The sequence below is a fragment of the Saccoglossus kowalevskii genome, chromosome 19 (assembly GCF_978046115.1).
Source record: "Saccoglossus kowalevskii chromosome 19, keSacKowa6.1, whole genome shotgun sequence".
Lineage (NCBI taxonomy): Eukaryota > Metazoa > Hemichordata > Enteropneusta > Harrimaniidae > Saccoglossus > Saccoglossus kowalevskii.
In genome coordinates this window covers 27664697-27679856 of record NC_140659.1, presented here as the reverse complement: position 1 = coordinate 27679856, position 15160 = coordinate 27664697, and the positions used below count along the sequence as shown (strand labels likewise).

Below are 15160 nucleotides of genomic sequence, written 5' to 3'. Positions count from 1 at the left end.
TTTAACATTGATTTGTCATAACTACGTGCTTGTTTCAGATCGATGTCAATGACACACACTTACAACCAATAACACGATCAGTATTTGTTAGCTAATAGATATCTGACAAAACTGTTTTTATCACGTTTAATCTCGTCTCGTTCAACGCTTTTAGACCATATTCACACCTCCGTGTTTGAAGAATCGGCATTCCCCGCCTCTATTGTTGGTTAATTCATCAGATATTGCAATGACCTCTCTCGGTCTGCTTGCAGTTTTCCATTTTTAAAATGGCATATTTTTTGTTTTCACTTCAGTTTCAATTAAAGATATAAGCTCTGAAACACAGTATAACGTACCAGACTGTTAATGACAACTTTGGGCCAACTGAGTTTAAAAAAACACCTCCACCGTCTGTAAAAATCACACCCCTCTGATGAAAATGGTTTGGTCCAACACCTCTTAAGTTGCTCTTTTGTCTTGTTGTCTTTGTATACTTTGCCGAAACAGCTAGGATATATAAGTCCCAGTAAAGAGAGTCCAGTTATTCTGAGCTAGTCTCATCACGAAGAACATACTCTGAGTACCTTATCCAACATTCCTCATGATGCCTATTACCGTTATCCTGATTTTTATCATCGTCGTCCCAGCATTCTACGTCACTTCCGATGACTCTTCAATGGTTCCTACACATTTTGGCGGACCTGAAGAAATACTTATCTATCACAAGGATGAATCCAGCGACGCATCATCAGAGAAGACTGTATCACAGATGAAAAACTTTGGTGGTTCTATCGATACATTAGCCGTAGAATTTAACCACACGTTACCAAGACAACGCATTGCTTCACCGACTTTTATGCTGGATTTATATAATGCCTTGCAGCACTCAGGACAAACTACGAAGTACGAGAAGAAAGCTCTCAGAAAATCAGATACCATCCGAAGTTTCTTTTCGCGTTTAGCCGGTGAGTATTTTTTTTATTCATCAATCGGTTGTAGATTTCAACTTTGATTTGATTATATATATAAATACTTGCCGAGTGTTGTTACATATATGCAAGTTAGTATTTCACTTGAGCATCCTAATTTTGAAATTCGAGGTTTATTTGTAATTGGACAATCATCGCAAAACCAACATACATGTTTCCGACATTGTAGGTAAACAATTAACAGTCTGTGTTTACTTGCAAAGCCCCTTGATTTAAGGATTCGATACGCGCATGTTTTCCAGACAGAGATGTGTGAAGTCCCCATCCTTGCCGCGGGCACTGTCTGGTGTACGTAATATAAAAGAGTTAATATCGCTCGGGGCACTGTCTGTCGGTCCGTCCGACTTGTCCGTGGGTGGGTGTCGACAGGCCGTTTTTACATATCGTTGACAATGTACTTGAGGTGTGAATTTGATCAGGGCTTTGTATTACCGACTGAAATTAAATTAATTTTAAAAATAGAACTGGCAGAGCTTATGTGTTATTTTTGTACCTTCGATGAGGAGATTATAACACTATTGGAATTAAGTGTTTACATTTTGTCTGAAAAAGAGATTATAAACGCAAGTATTAGTTTAAGTACCAAGATAGCCTAATCAGACATAGCGAGTACGTTATGTAATAACCGGCCGTAGTGTTCGCTTTATACTAATGTATTTTGTTTCTGTCTTGCAGATCTGTCTCGCCATGAACCGACTTCCCAAGTCCGGCAACGTTACATTTTCGACCTTGCTGTACTGTCAAATTCGGACAAACTGCGTTTAGCTGAGCTGAGATTTCCGTTTCCCGGACAACGCATCAAGAAGAAAGCCCAGATCGCTCTTCATCAACTCCACGAAGTACCGTGCGAAGAGAGCGCCACCCAGACATGTTTCAGAAGAGACACTCTGTCATCGCAGAACGTGAAACAATCTCATTTAAACGAAAACCGTGGCATGGTTATGTTTCAAGTCACCGGTATCGTCAAAAAGTGGTTGAAATCGAAGAACGGCAGACAAGTTATCGAAATCAGTATTCCTGATAATCAAGTCGATGACGTCGTGGTGTTGGAAGATGTCGTCGACGATAAAGCTCTTCTAGTAACCTACACTTATACTAAGGTAAAGAAGCAGAAGACCAAAAAGTCAAAAAAGAGCAAGGGGAAAAAAACCGAGAGCGAGCTTGAAGTTGACGAGTCCGGAGCAGAGAGAACGAAGGATAACGAAGAAGTTGACACCGAACAGGAAGATACAAAGGCTGGGCGAAAACGCGGAAGAAAACGTGATCGGGACGCCGATGAAGATGCTGAGGTTGAGATGAAAAGAGACAGACGAGGTGCCACCGAATCCGACAAGCGAAGGAAGAAGAAAGAGCGTGAGAGACGAAAAGAGGTCAAGGAAAAGAAACTACAGGAACTTCAAGAGAAAGCCATTCGTGAAGAGAATCATCCATGCAGAAGAGAAGGCCTAACAGTCGACTTTGACAAGATTGGCTGGGGCAGCTGGATCATTCACCCAAAGAAATTCAACGCATACCAGTGTGTTGGTTCTTGTCCTGGTCCAGTCGATGGCGATCACAATCCGAACAATCACGCTATCATTCAGAGTATGTTGAACAAGTCTTTTCCAGGACGCGTCTCGGGGCCTTGCTGCGTACCAACAAAGCTGGCACCTATCAGTATGCTGTACTACGAGCACGGAAACATTGTCGTCAAAGAACACGAAGATATGATCGTCGAAGAGTGCGGCTGCCGATAATACACAACATTATAACGTATTTATTTATTTCTGTTTGTTAATTATAACAAACGACAACTTATTTATTTTTGATCCGCAACGAAGCAGTATTGTATATATACGAAATAATTTTGTACGATGTTTGATCATTATAGTAATAAATAGTATTTATGTTACAAACTTGAAAAAAATTGTTATTTTTATCACTGAACAGCCTTCCCCTTCGTCCACACCCCAACACAATTTCCCGGTTTTCTTAATGACCCACCCACTCCAAGCTCTCAGTATAGTAATAGTGAACAAGTGATTTATAATCATGTTCAAGTTGACCCAACCCTAAACAGGAAAACCATCAATCGAAGTGAAATTGCAACCCATAATAGAACACCACGTGGTGAGACCGTTAGACCATCTTGAATATGGACATAAGTCAATAGTCACTAAGCAAATACTGGCATATTTGTTCTTTGACACCGACGTTTTATTAAATCTGTTCCAATCTCTTTCAAATACGAATATTCATTCCAAGTAGACAAATCACGCACCAAAAAAGCTTGTTTCAAAACAATATAGTTGTACTGAATTGCTCAAAGAAAACAGTTCACGGTTTTTGCACGCACATTAACGGCATTAAACTCGTGTAATTTACATATAAATAGATCCTATCTGTTTAAGATTCTACGAAGCCCGGGTTAGAAACCAGAAAATCAATTTGACCACAAATACAGTCGGAACGGAGTAAGCGTTATAATCTAAACTATATAATCTAAACGTGTGACATGCCGTCCGAGTTCGATATCTTGTCGTCTTTACAGTGTGCATGCCATCTCAGAAAACTAATTACTATCCGAGCGTCCATCAATGGCAGAAGAAATCATATAGGAGTTGGTTACTTCAGTGCCGATATTTTATATCACTGTGTGAATACGGACATTCTGGGTATCGTTTAATACTTAGGATATAGGTCATCTGTCGCACTGTGATGTCATATTTTTAACATCGCATAACCGTATTCATCTTCGGGAGCACGCCTTCGTGCGCAAAACAAGTGCGACGGCCTATACTGTGACACAATTTATGTTAGCTTGGACCACAGACTAATTTCAAACAAGTAAATTATTTAATTGACTAATACAGTGAATTTCATGAATATTTATAATATTTTATAAATTTCAAATGACGGCTGCATGACACTAAATCTGTGGAGAATTGAAAGAAAACAGCAAAGATTTGTTGTTGATTGTTCCAACCCAGAAAATGGTTAATATTTCCGTGATATGATCGTGGTTATGGTTTAAATCTGTCCACAATATACTTTATCCAGTTTGTGCAAGTTTTTTTCAGAGATAAAGCGGGAGGGTCGTCACCTGCGCAAGCGCAACAACACATGCTAAAAACGCAAAGGCTCACGGGCAGACGCTTGTTTATAAACAATGACACACTATGGCTATCTGACGCATGCATCAGGGCTAAAGAGTGTCCTTCTGGCACTAGGGAATCCGCCATCAGTTGACAAGCCCCTGTAATAAAATGCACTGTATCATCAGCAAAACTTGGAAATAAATTTGTGTTCTTGTCATTCAGGTTATCTTTGCAATGAAAAATTATCATATATACGTTAAATAGTGAATCAGAACTTGTCATTTTTGTTAATTCATTCATTTTTTATATATTTAATTTTACTATACTCTCAGAACAACAAAGGCGTTTTCTTCATCATTGTAAATTTCAATGGCAACACCATGCACTCGTTTCAATTTTATAAATATTTAACAAACATTTAAGTTTAAGTTTCCTGAGGAAACTAGCAACAAATCCAGTCACTTTTTGGTAATTCATACTGTATAAATCAGATGACCCATGATTTTAAATAAAAAAAAATTCCGGTCAAACCTTAAAAATTGTTAAACTGATGACAATAAACACGAAATTTTGTTTTGTTTATTTAATATTTTATTATCAAATATTTGACAATCTGAGGAAGGCATTACAATGGATATGAAATATATAATTATCAAACCTTTTTATTTGGCACCATAAGAATATATTGCTTTCAATGAACAGATTTGAAATCAGTCAAGATAACTATTTTGAAAAGTTAATATTGAAAAGACATGATCAATGACAAGTCCCCTTCCAATTTTCAGTGACTGCCAACATTAGTGTCAAACAAGTCATTGAAAATGACACAGTCCCCGTTAAATTTTTGAAAGTTCTCTTTGTGCTTGTCATATTAAAGCAGAGCGGTTGTCGCGAGCGTGTCCTTGAAACTTGAGTTTCAGTGGCGTATACAACAGATTGTTTATTTACATCAAAACACGCGTTCCGTGTAGTAGTAATATGGCCAAAAATAAAAACAGCCGTTATTTGGCCATCTTTGATCTGATTATGAAACACACTGACATGTATGATGTATGTGCCAAATACGAATGAAAATGGTACATAAATTGTGGAAATATAGTAGTAAGGCCAAAAAGTCAGATTGCTGTCAATCTGCCATCCTTGACCAGATTTTGAAACAAATTGTCATGGACATGCATCCTAACATGTATAAAGTACATGTATGTGCCAAATTTTAAGGAAAACTGACAGAGCACTTCCAAGATACCGCATAAAAAAACAAAAAAAGATGCCTGCCAGTCGACCATCTTTGATCCAATTACGAAATAAATTGTCATGGACATGTAACCTAACATGTATAATCTATGTACCAAATTTGAATGAAAACTGACAAAACATGTCCAAAATACAACATTTTCAAAAAACAAGATGGCTGCCAGTCAGCCATTTTGAATCGAATCGCTAAACCACTGCATGTGCATATGTTCCAGATAAAGTAGTAGGCACATACAAAGAATGAACGGAATCCGTCCAAGGGATTCTGAGATACGACTCCGAACGAACGCACAGATGCACGGACGGAGAACGAATTATAAGTCCCCGTTTTCGGACTTCGTTCGAACGGGGACTAATAATTAGTTACACTCATGTGAAAGACATGATACAAAGTGAAGCCAGTTATTGTTCTGATGTGCAATTCCTTCTTTTATTCTGCCTGTGACATTCATAATGCATTTCTAGCAAGAAAATGATGATCAGTCATCTTGAATCAGATTCTGAAACAGATGCATGTGCAAATGTGTTATATGATGTATGTGTAAAGTTTGAACATGCCATGTTAGCAATATGATTTCAACAGCATTCATTAAAAACAAAACTGCCATCAGTCAGCCTTTCTGGCAAATCTAGGAAAAGTGTTTGCCAATATAGAATGTCATTAAACTCAGGAGCAGGATAATATAAATGTACCTGCATACCAAGTATCAAAGCAATTGAGATAATAGTTTTCAAGAGGTCGAAAATGGCATTTTTTACCCCAAAATGACAAAAATATTTGCCTAAAATAGAGAATTGAAGATAACAACACAAAATGAGCAAATCGGACATAGGTCTACTCAAGGTACCAACATACCATGTATCAAAGCAATTGAACAGGTGGTTTTCAAGAAGTATCGGGAGTCAAAAATATCTTTTTTACCAAAAATTACAAAATATATTCTCTTCTAATAAAGTAAATACAGCTTCGAGGCATGCAGAAACTATAGAAAGGGACAGATATCTACAAATAAGGGAAAAAATAAACTTTTACAGCCAAATGATCGCTTCAGTAACATTAAGCCAGCCACTAATACAATTTGTTTTTGCACAACAAATACCTTGCATATGAACACCTCCTTACATGAAGAACCTAGAACACTTTCCCAGAGTATTTAAAACCAAATTAATCATTCAAATGTAGAACCGTTGCTGGTTGGATCATTACATTGCACACTAATTTAGGTTTCTAATTACCCTAAGAAAGTGTTTCTGGTTCTTTGTGTAATGTGGTGTTTGTATGCAATAGAATTTTCCACACAAAAACAAAGAATACAGCCAAATTTTGTGAGCGGCAAGGTTGATATCACCCCCAACAGATTGTTAGACTGTTGTTATTTGTTCATGATTTCTCAACTTGTCACATCCTTTCATTTCAGATCATATTCAAGTTGGTTGCCCCATATAGTAAATATTGATAGATTAATCACATTTATTTGATTATCACTTGTATGCAAGCTGACTGTGCAATATAGCACCCAAATGAAATAGAATACTGTCACTAAACATAAATGTTCACACAGTGCAAGACATTTTTCTTTTCTCTCATTAAATTAAAAAGATTACCAAGATTACATACTACCGTACTGACTCATATGACTAAAAAAATTTGAAGAACAATTTATAAAAATTTGTTTTGTTTAATAAATAAAATTTTCAGAATTAATCTGGATACATTGTCGCATACGACTTATTTACCACTCCCGTGTCACTGAGAATGTTCTAGAACCGTACTGTGTCTGGGTGGAATATTCTAGATTTTGTTTAGAAACTGGTTGAATAGGTAATAGAACACTGTAGGAGGCAATAGAAAGTAATGGAACATTCTAGAATTTATAGTAAATTCCAGACTCATTATGTATGCTGATGTAATGGTCTATTTATAGACAGTGTGGGTATATATAGGGGAGTTGTTCAGCACTGAGTTCAGATCGGGGATCTCGTTGAATTGCATTGGAGTTTAAGTATCTAGTTATTGGAGTAGTGGAGTTTTACCGCGTTATTATACTTGATGTTTGCAGAGTATAATAATACCAGTACCAGTTGAAATCTCATCTGTTGGCTCTGTGTTCGCATGTTATCATCGCCGCCAGGGAAGTCTTTCTGTTACTGTTGCCATTTTGGTATTTGAACCATCACACCTGTACTATACCAATTACGGTAATATTACGTTGCGTGTGACATACATTCTTGCTGTGAAGTAACACTCAGCATGTATACTTGTAATGTTGAGGGCGCTGTACTTGCTTGCACTAAATTCAGACTGAATTGTGTCAAATCTAACATGCACTCGTAATTTCTAAAGCACTACTTAGTGTTGGCACATATGGCCCTGTAATCAGAATAAAGCTGACCCAATATAATAATCAATAAGGTGATAATGCCTTACAATCTGAATTAAAAAAATCTTATCTGCAAATCTGATAATTTGAACTCAAAGAAGCAAATATTGCATAAAATTAAATATGATGCAAAATAAATCTGTAAAAGTTATATACATGTATAGAAAAAATACAAAATTGCTGCATTTTAAAGTCCCTTAAAATTAGAAGTCAGAAGGAAATTTAGTATTTAAAAAAAGTCCTCAAATCATGAAAAGACTGGTTTATGTTTTTTGTATTTTGAAATTGTACTTGTGTTGAGAATTTATAAAATGCACACATCACACACTAGCTATACAAACTGTAATAATGCAGCAGCATTCTAGCTTCTTTGCTATCTCTTTGGTTTTGTTCATTGTATAAAAAATATACATTCATTTTAATCAGAAATGAGTAATACAAGCACTGGAAATAGTTTGCCCCTCTGTTCAATGATTTCTTTGATCAAGTTCATACTGGTTTTTGTGTTTTCGTAAAATTAACAGGCGTGAAGTATGTTATCGGTGGGATAGTTGAAGCTGGGCGGTCAGACGACGGACTGTGATGATTCCACACGTAGATGTCTGATATAATACATTGGAAGATAATCACTGTAGCAACCAAAAAAATGAACCAAAGTTTACTGGAATCCTGTAAATTATAATGAAGATATAACAATTTATCATACACAGAAATTTATAATTGTACTCTCACATTAGCAAATAGTAAAGATCTGATCCCATATTCAAAGAATTGTCAAATATGAAAATTTATTTGTTATCACCACACATCAAAAGCTGAACTATTATAATCAGTTCTCATCAACAAAATTACTCTTCTTACACATGTTCTAACAGAAAGAGTGAAATTTGCACCTAGAATAGTGAAACTAAAGATATGGAAGTTATTACACTGCAACCCTGATATATGACACCATTTTACTCATTATAATCACAACTTGCAAAAATACTAAGATGGCTCTTGAATGCGATATTCTAGCGAATTGTCATAAAATATATTTTACCACATCTACCATCAATCTATTACAAGTCCCTACATTACAAAAGCCACACCTAATCAACAAACAAACAAACCCCATCACATAAGCCTCTGATCGATCCCAATATTTTAATTGCCACACCCCTCAACTATAGCAGCCACACCCCTCCATTACAAAGGCCACACCCCATCCACATCCCATCATTTTAATTGCCACACCCCTCAACTACAGCAGCCACACCCCTCCATTACAAAGGCCACACCCCATCCACTTCCCAACATTTTAATTGCCACACCCCTCAACTACAGCAGCCACACCCCTCCATTACAAAGGCCACACCCCATCCACATCACAATATTTTAATTGCCACACCGCTCAATTGGAGCAGCCACACCCCTCTATTACAAAGGCCACACCCCATCCACATCCCAACATTTTAATTGCCACATCCCTCAACTACAGCAGCCACACCCCTCTATTACAAAGGCTACACCCCATCCACATCCCAACATTTTAATTGCCACATCCCTCAACTGCAGCAGCCACACCCCTCTATTACAAAGGCTACACCCCATCCACATCCCAACATTTTAATTGCCACATCCCTCAACTGCAGCAGCCACACCCCTCCAATACAAAGGCTACACCCCATCCACATCCCAACATTTTAATTTCCACACCCCTCAACTGCAGCAGACACACCCCTCTATTACAAAGGCCACACCCCATCCACATCACAATATTTTAATTGCCACGCCCCTCAACTGCAGCAGCCACACCCCTCCATTACAAAGGCTACACCCCATCCACATCCCAACATTTTAATTGCCACATCCCTCAACTGCAGCAGCCACACCCCTCTATTACAAAGGCTACACCCCATCCACATCCCAACATTTTAATTGCCACGCCCCTCAACTGCAGCAGCCACACCCCTCTATTACAAAGGCTACACCCCATCCACATCCCAACATTTTAATTTCCACACCCCTCAACTGCAGCAGCCAGACCCCTCCATAACAACATCCACATCACAACATTTTAATTGCCACACCCCTCAACTACAGCAGCCACACCCCTCCATTACAAAGGCCACACCCCATCCACTTCCCAACATTTTAATTGCCACACCCCTCAACTACAGCAGCCACACCCCTCCATTACAAAGGCCACACCCCATCCACATCACAATATTTTAATTGCCACACCGCTCAATTGGAGCAGCCACACCCCTCTATTACAAAGGCCACACCCCATCCACATCCCAACATTTTAATTGCCACACCCCTCAACTACAGCAGCCACACCCCTCTATTACAAAGGCTACACCCCATCCACATCCCAACATTTTAATTGCCACATCCCTCAACTGCAGCAGTCACACCCCTCTATTACAAAGGCTACACCCCATCCACATCCCAACATTTTAATTGCCACGCCCCTCAACTGCAGCAGCCACACCCCTCTATTACAAAGGCTACACCCCATCCACATCCCAACATTTTAATTGCCACGCCCCTCAACTGCAGCAGCCACACCCCTCTATTACAAAGGCTACACCCCATCCACATCCCAACATTTTAATTTCCACACCCCTCAACTGCAGCAGCCAGACCCCTCCATAACAACATCCACATCACAACATTTTAATTGCCACACCCCTCAACTGCAGCAGCCACACCCCTCCATAACAACGGCCACACCACATCCACATCACAACATTCTAATTGCCACACCCTTCAACTGCAGCAGCCACACACCATCCACATCCCAACATTTTAATTGCCACACCCCTCAACTGCAGCAGCCACACCCCTCTATTACAAAGGCCACACCCCATCCACATCCCAACATTTTAATTGCCATGCCCCTCAACTGCAGCAGCCACACCCCTCTATTACAAAAGCCACACCCCATCCACATCCCAACATTTTAATTTCCACACCCCTCAACTGCAGCAGCCACACCCCTCCATAACAACATCCACATCACAACATTTTAATTGCCACACCCCTCAACTGCAGCAGCCACACCCCTCCATAACAACGGCCACACCACATCCACATCACAACATTCTAATTGCCACACCCTTCAACTCTAGCAGCCACACACCATCCACATCCCAACATTTTATCTGCCACACCCCTCAACTGCAGCAGCCACACCCCTCTATTACAAAGGCCACACCCCATCCACATCCCAACATTTTAATTGCCACGCCACTCAACTGCAGCAGCCACACCCCTCTATTACAAAAGCCACACCCCATCCACATCCCAACATTTTAATTGCCACACCCCTCAACTACAGCAGCCACACCCCTCCATTACAAAGGCCACACCCCATCCACTTCCCAACATTTTAATTGCCACACCCCTCAACTACAGCAGCCACACCCCTCCATTACAAAGGCCACACCCCATCCACATCACAATATTTTAATTGCCACACCGCTCAATTGGAGCAGCCACACCCCTCTATTACAAAGGCCACACCCCATCCACATCCCAACATTTTAATTGCCACACCCCTCAACTACAGCAGCCACACCCCTCTATTACAAAGGCTACACCCCATCCACATCCCAACATTTTAATTGCCACATCCCTCAACTGCAGCAGTCACACCCCTCTATTACAAAGGCTACACCCCATCCACATCCCAACATTTTAATTGCCACGCCCCTCAACTGCAGCAGCCACACCCCTCTATTACAAAGGCTACACCCCATCCACATCCCAACATTTTAATTGCCACGCCCCTCAACTGCAGCAGCCACACCCCTCTATTACAAAGGCTACACCCCATCCACATCCCAACATTTTAATTTCCACACCCCTCAACTGCAGCAGCCAGACCCCTCCATAACAACATCCACATCACAACATTTTAATTGCCACACCCCTCAACTGCAGCAGCCACACCCCTCCATAACAACGGCCACACCACATCCACATCACAACATTCTAATTGCCACACCCTTCAACTGCAGCAGCCACACACCATCCACATCCCAACATTTTAATTGCCACACCCCTCAACTGCAGCAGCCACACCCCTCTATTACAAAGGCCACACCCCATCCACATCCCAGCATTTTAATTGCCATGCCCCTCAACTGCAGCAGCCACACCCCTCTATTACAAAAGCCACACCCCATCCACATCCCAACATTTTAATTTCCACACCCCTCAACTGCAGCAGCCACACCCCTCCATAACAACATCCACATCACAACATTTTAATTGCCACACCCCTCAACTGCAGCAGCCACACCCCTCCATAACAACGGCCACACCACATCCACATCACAACATTCTAATTGCCACACCCTTCAACTCTAGCAGCCACACACCATCCACATCCCAACATTTTATCTGCCACACCCCTCAACTGCAGCAGCCACACCCCTCTATTACAAAGGCCACACCCCATCCACATCCCAACATTTTAATTGCCACGCCACTCAACTGCAGCAGCCACACCCCTCTATTACAAAAGCCACACCCCATCCACATCCCAACATTTTAATTGCCACACCCCTCAACTGCAGCAGCCAGATTCCTCTATTACAAAGGCCACACCCCATCCACATCCCAACATTTTAATTGCCATGCCCCTCAACTGCAGCAGCCACACCCCTCTATTACAAAAGCCACACCACATCCCAACATTTTAATTCCCATTCCCATAAACTGCAGCAGCCACACCCCCTTTTTTTTCAACTCACCAAATCACCTTTTCTGTACCACCAACTCTGAAAAAAATATTAAGATATTATATAACTGATGTAATAATGACTGTTTAATTGAAAACATTTTCAAAATAGATACCTACTAAAATAAGTGAATCAATTATTCAATGGCAGCTATCTTAATTTAACCTTACCACAAAATAAACTGAACATGTAGAAAGTTAAATTGCAAACAAAAATCATTTTATGTTTATTTGAGTAGTTAATATGTACAATATTCACTATGAACTATAAACTGCTTTAAATTCACAAGATAAACGAAAATTTTCTATCAGTGAGAAGTTCTCTGATGTTTCTATGACACAGAGTCTAGGTAAGTTTTGCAAAATTTTGTCCTCAGGAATACCTTTGAATCCTGAAATAATTGGTGCAAAGTTTCTATCAATGAAAATGAAACATTTTACAAGACACCCATGAACTTTCTACTCCTGTGGAATATGATGTGGTACTGTGGAATACTTTATTTTTGCTGGAATTAATTTTCACTGAAAAGACTTTTTGGTTGTTTTGTATGGAATTTATTTTCACTGATTTTTGATGAGTTTAATGTGAAATATAGGAAAAAAAGTATATTTGCTGGATTTTATTTTCACGGAATCATCCCTTCAGTGAAAATAGCAAAAATAAATTCCAAGCGAAAATAAAGTATTCTACAGTTGTTTGGAATTCTTACCACGGCAACTCCTACCAGACTACTGATGATGAGATTAACCATCAATAGATAATAATCTGTATTAGATGGACCCTTGGCTAAACAAAATATTACAGCAATCTGTGCAAAGAAAAAATTAAGAATAAGGTGTGTAGACAGATACTTTATAGGGTATAGACTTTTTTTTTATTTTCCATTCTTTCTAAGCTTAGTTTTTTTGCTGCTCTCTCACTTTTTTTACCATTTCAACCTTTTTTATGATTTACAATTAATAAGCAAGCTGGGATTATGAATACATTTTTAATTGTAAAGTAAAACCTCCATTTCATCTGTAATTATGATTTAACTTTATTAACCAAACAGGGTCTATGAATACATTTTATAATTGTGGTTTGAGACCTGCATTTCATTTGTAATAAAAATTTAACCTTATTAGCCAAGTAGGATCTAAGAATACACTATGAACATTATAAGATGCAATATGGAGATTTTAAAAAAGGATTAACTTACAGAAACCATGACAGCAGTGGCAGCTCCATATACCTTGCAAGCCATCACCTAGTATGATAATTAAAATCAATAATTAATATTATTATACATCTGTCACCGTAACGTCATAAGTTACAGCGTGCCGTAATTTTGCAGTATATTACGGGGTATTTTCATCCTATCATATTAGGAAATGCAAATTCCAAATATGGAATGATGACGCACGTAAGCTTACTCTAATAATAAAACAAACATGGCTGCCACCAGGGTTTGACCGGACTCCATACAAAGAAGTTCGCTGATTATGTTCTAAACATTTTGAATTTCAGCATTCTAATGGTGTATCCTTGGAAGGAAAAGATGTATAATAATAAGGTTATTACAAGGACACCTCAAAGTATGCATTCAGACAGTAAGCTACACATCGGTCGATACACCCGCTGTACTGCCTTCGTGCATACTTTGAGGTATCCTCGTAATAACCTCATATTATCACCATGTCTTTATAAGTTAGAGCATGCTGTAATTTTGCAGTATTGCACACTGTATCTGCATTCTTTTGGGAAATATGAAATCCAAATATGAAAAGATTTTCAAGATTTTCACTGTTCTAGGCATACTACCTACACCTAACAATTGGACTATGAAGATCTATAATACAATTTGAATGTAAACTATATATGGATTAAACAAAATAAAAAATGTTGCCCATAACTCAAGGTTCGGTTAACTGTTACTTAAAGTTCGAGTCACTAACTATGAACGCTAAATAACAGTAACAATTTATGTTGCTTGTAACTCGAAGTTTGGTTAACTTCTAATTGAACATCGAGTTACAGATTGGGCGTGGTTTCGCAAAAATGGGCGTGGTTTCTAAAATATGGGCGTGGTCACTTTTGTAACTCGATGGTTTCGTAACTCGATGTCCGTAACTCGAACAATTCAGCATCTCCTATAACTCTACGGCTAATTCAATAACCGCATATGGTGTTTTTTCTAACAGTTACAACATGTTGAAAACAAAACGGCCATAAATTTATTTTAATATAAACTTGCTAAATATCAAAATACGTACGTACGTTAAACAATTATTACCGTACTGTACTAAGTTACACTACGGGCGTTTAATTTTTCATCTGTATCAAAAAATAATTTTAATATTTCATTTACGATACAATACCTTGTGCTTTGCCACTTCGTGATATATGGGGCTCGACTCTCCGGATTTAGTCTGCCTGTTGCTCGCATATTCCGCCATCTTCTTCGGTCTTGTCGTACACAAATATTAATAGTCAGCTGATTCGATCAGTTGATCTTCAGCGGAGGGCAGTACCAGCAAATGGCGGGGTACAGGGAATACCAAATATACTTTATTTTGACAAGATTAATTAACTCGTAACCTGAATATTAATCTTGGCAAAACTTATTGAACAATAATGACACGTTTTTGTATTTATCGGAATGTTGGTGGTATTTAACTTCAGATGGTTTGGATACTGTATCTTTGCATACCCCTATCTAAAAATGGTATAACCAGGAACTCTTGAACCTTCGTTGTGAGGTC

The 15160-nt window shown here is 39.0% G+C and overlaps 2 protein-coding genes across 2 annotated transcripts; one reads left to right on the top strand and one right to left on the bottom strand.

The window, feature by feature from the left end:
- The first annotated feature begins 545 nt into the window (after nt 1–545).
- LOC100313682 (nodal B) lies at nt 546–2877 on the top strand. Its single transcript, NM_001168140.1, is given in 2 exon segments — nt 546–947; nt 1647–2877. Coding segments are annotated over 2 exon segments (1425 nt in total). The 5' UTR covers nt 546–583; the 3' UTR covers nt 2708–2877.
- Nucleotides 2878–8042: 5165 nt separating this feature from the next.
- On the bottom strand, nt 8043–14892 carry LOC144346274 (uncharacterized). Its single transcript, XM_085493606.1, has 5 exons — nt 14777–14892; nt 13618–13665; nt 13129–13227; nt 12432–12458; nt 8043–8352 (listed from the first exon to the last, which is right to left on the bottom strand). The coding sequence occupies exons 1-5, from the start codon at nt 14852–14854 to the stop codon at nt 8173–8175; spliced, it is 432 nt and encodes a 143-aa protein (XP_085349732.1). The 5' UTR covers nt 14855–14892; the 3' UTR covers nt 8043–8172.
- Nucleotides 14893–15160: the final 268 nt, after the last annotated feature.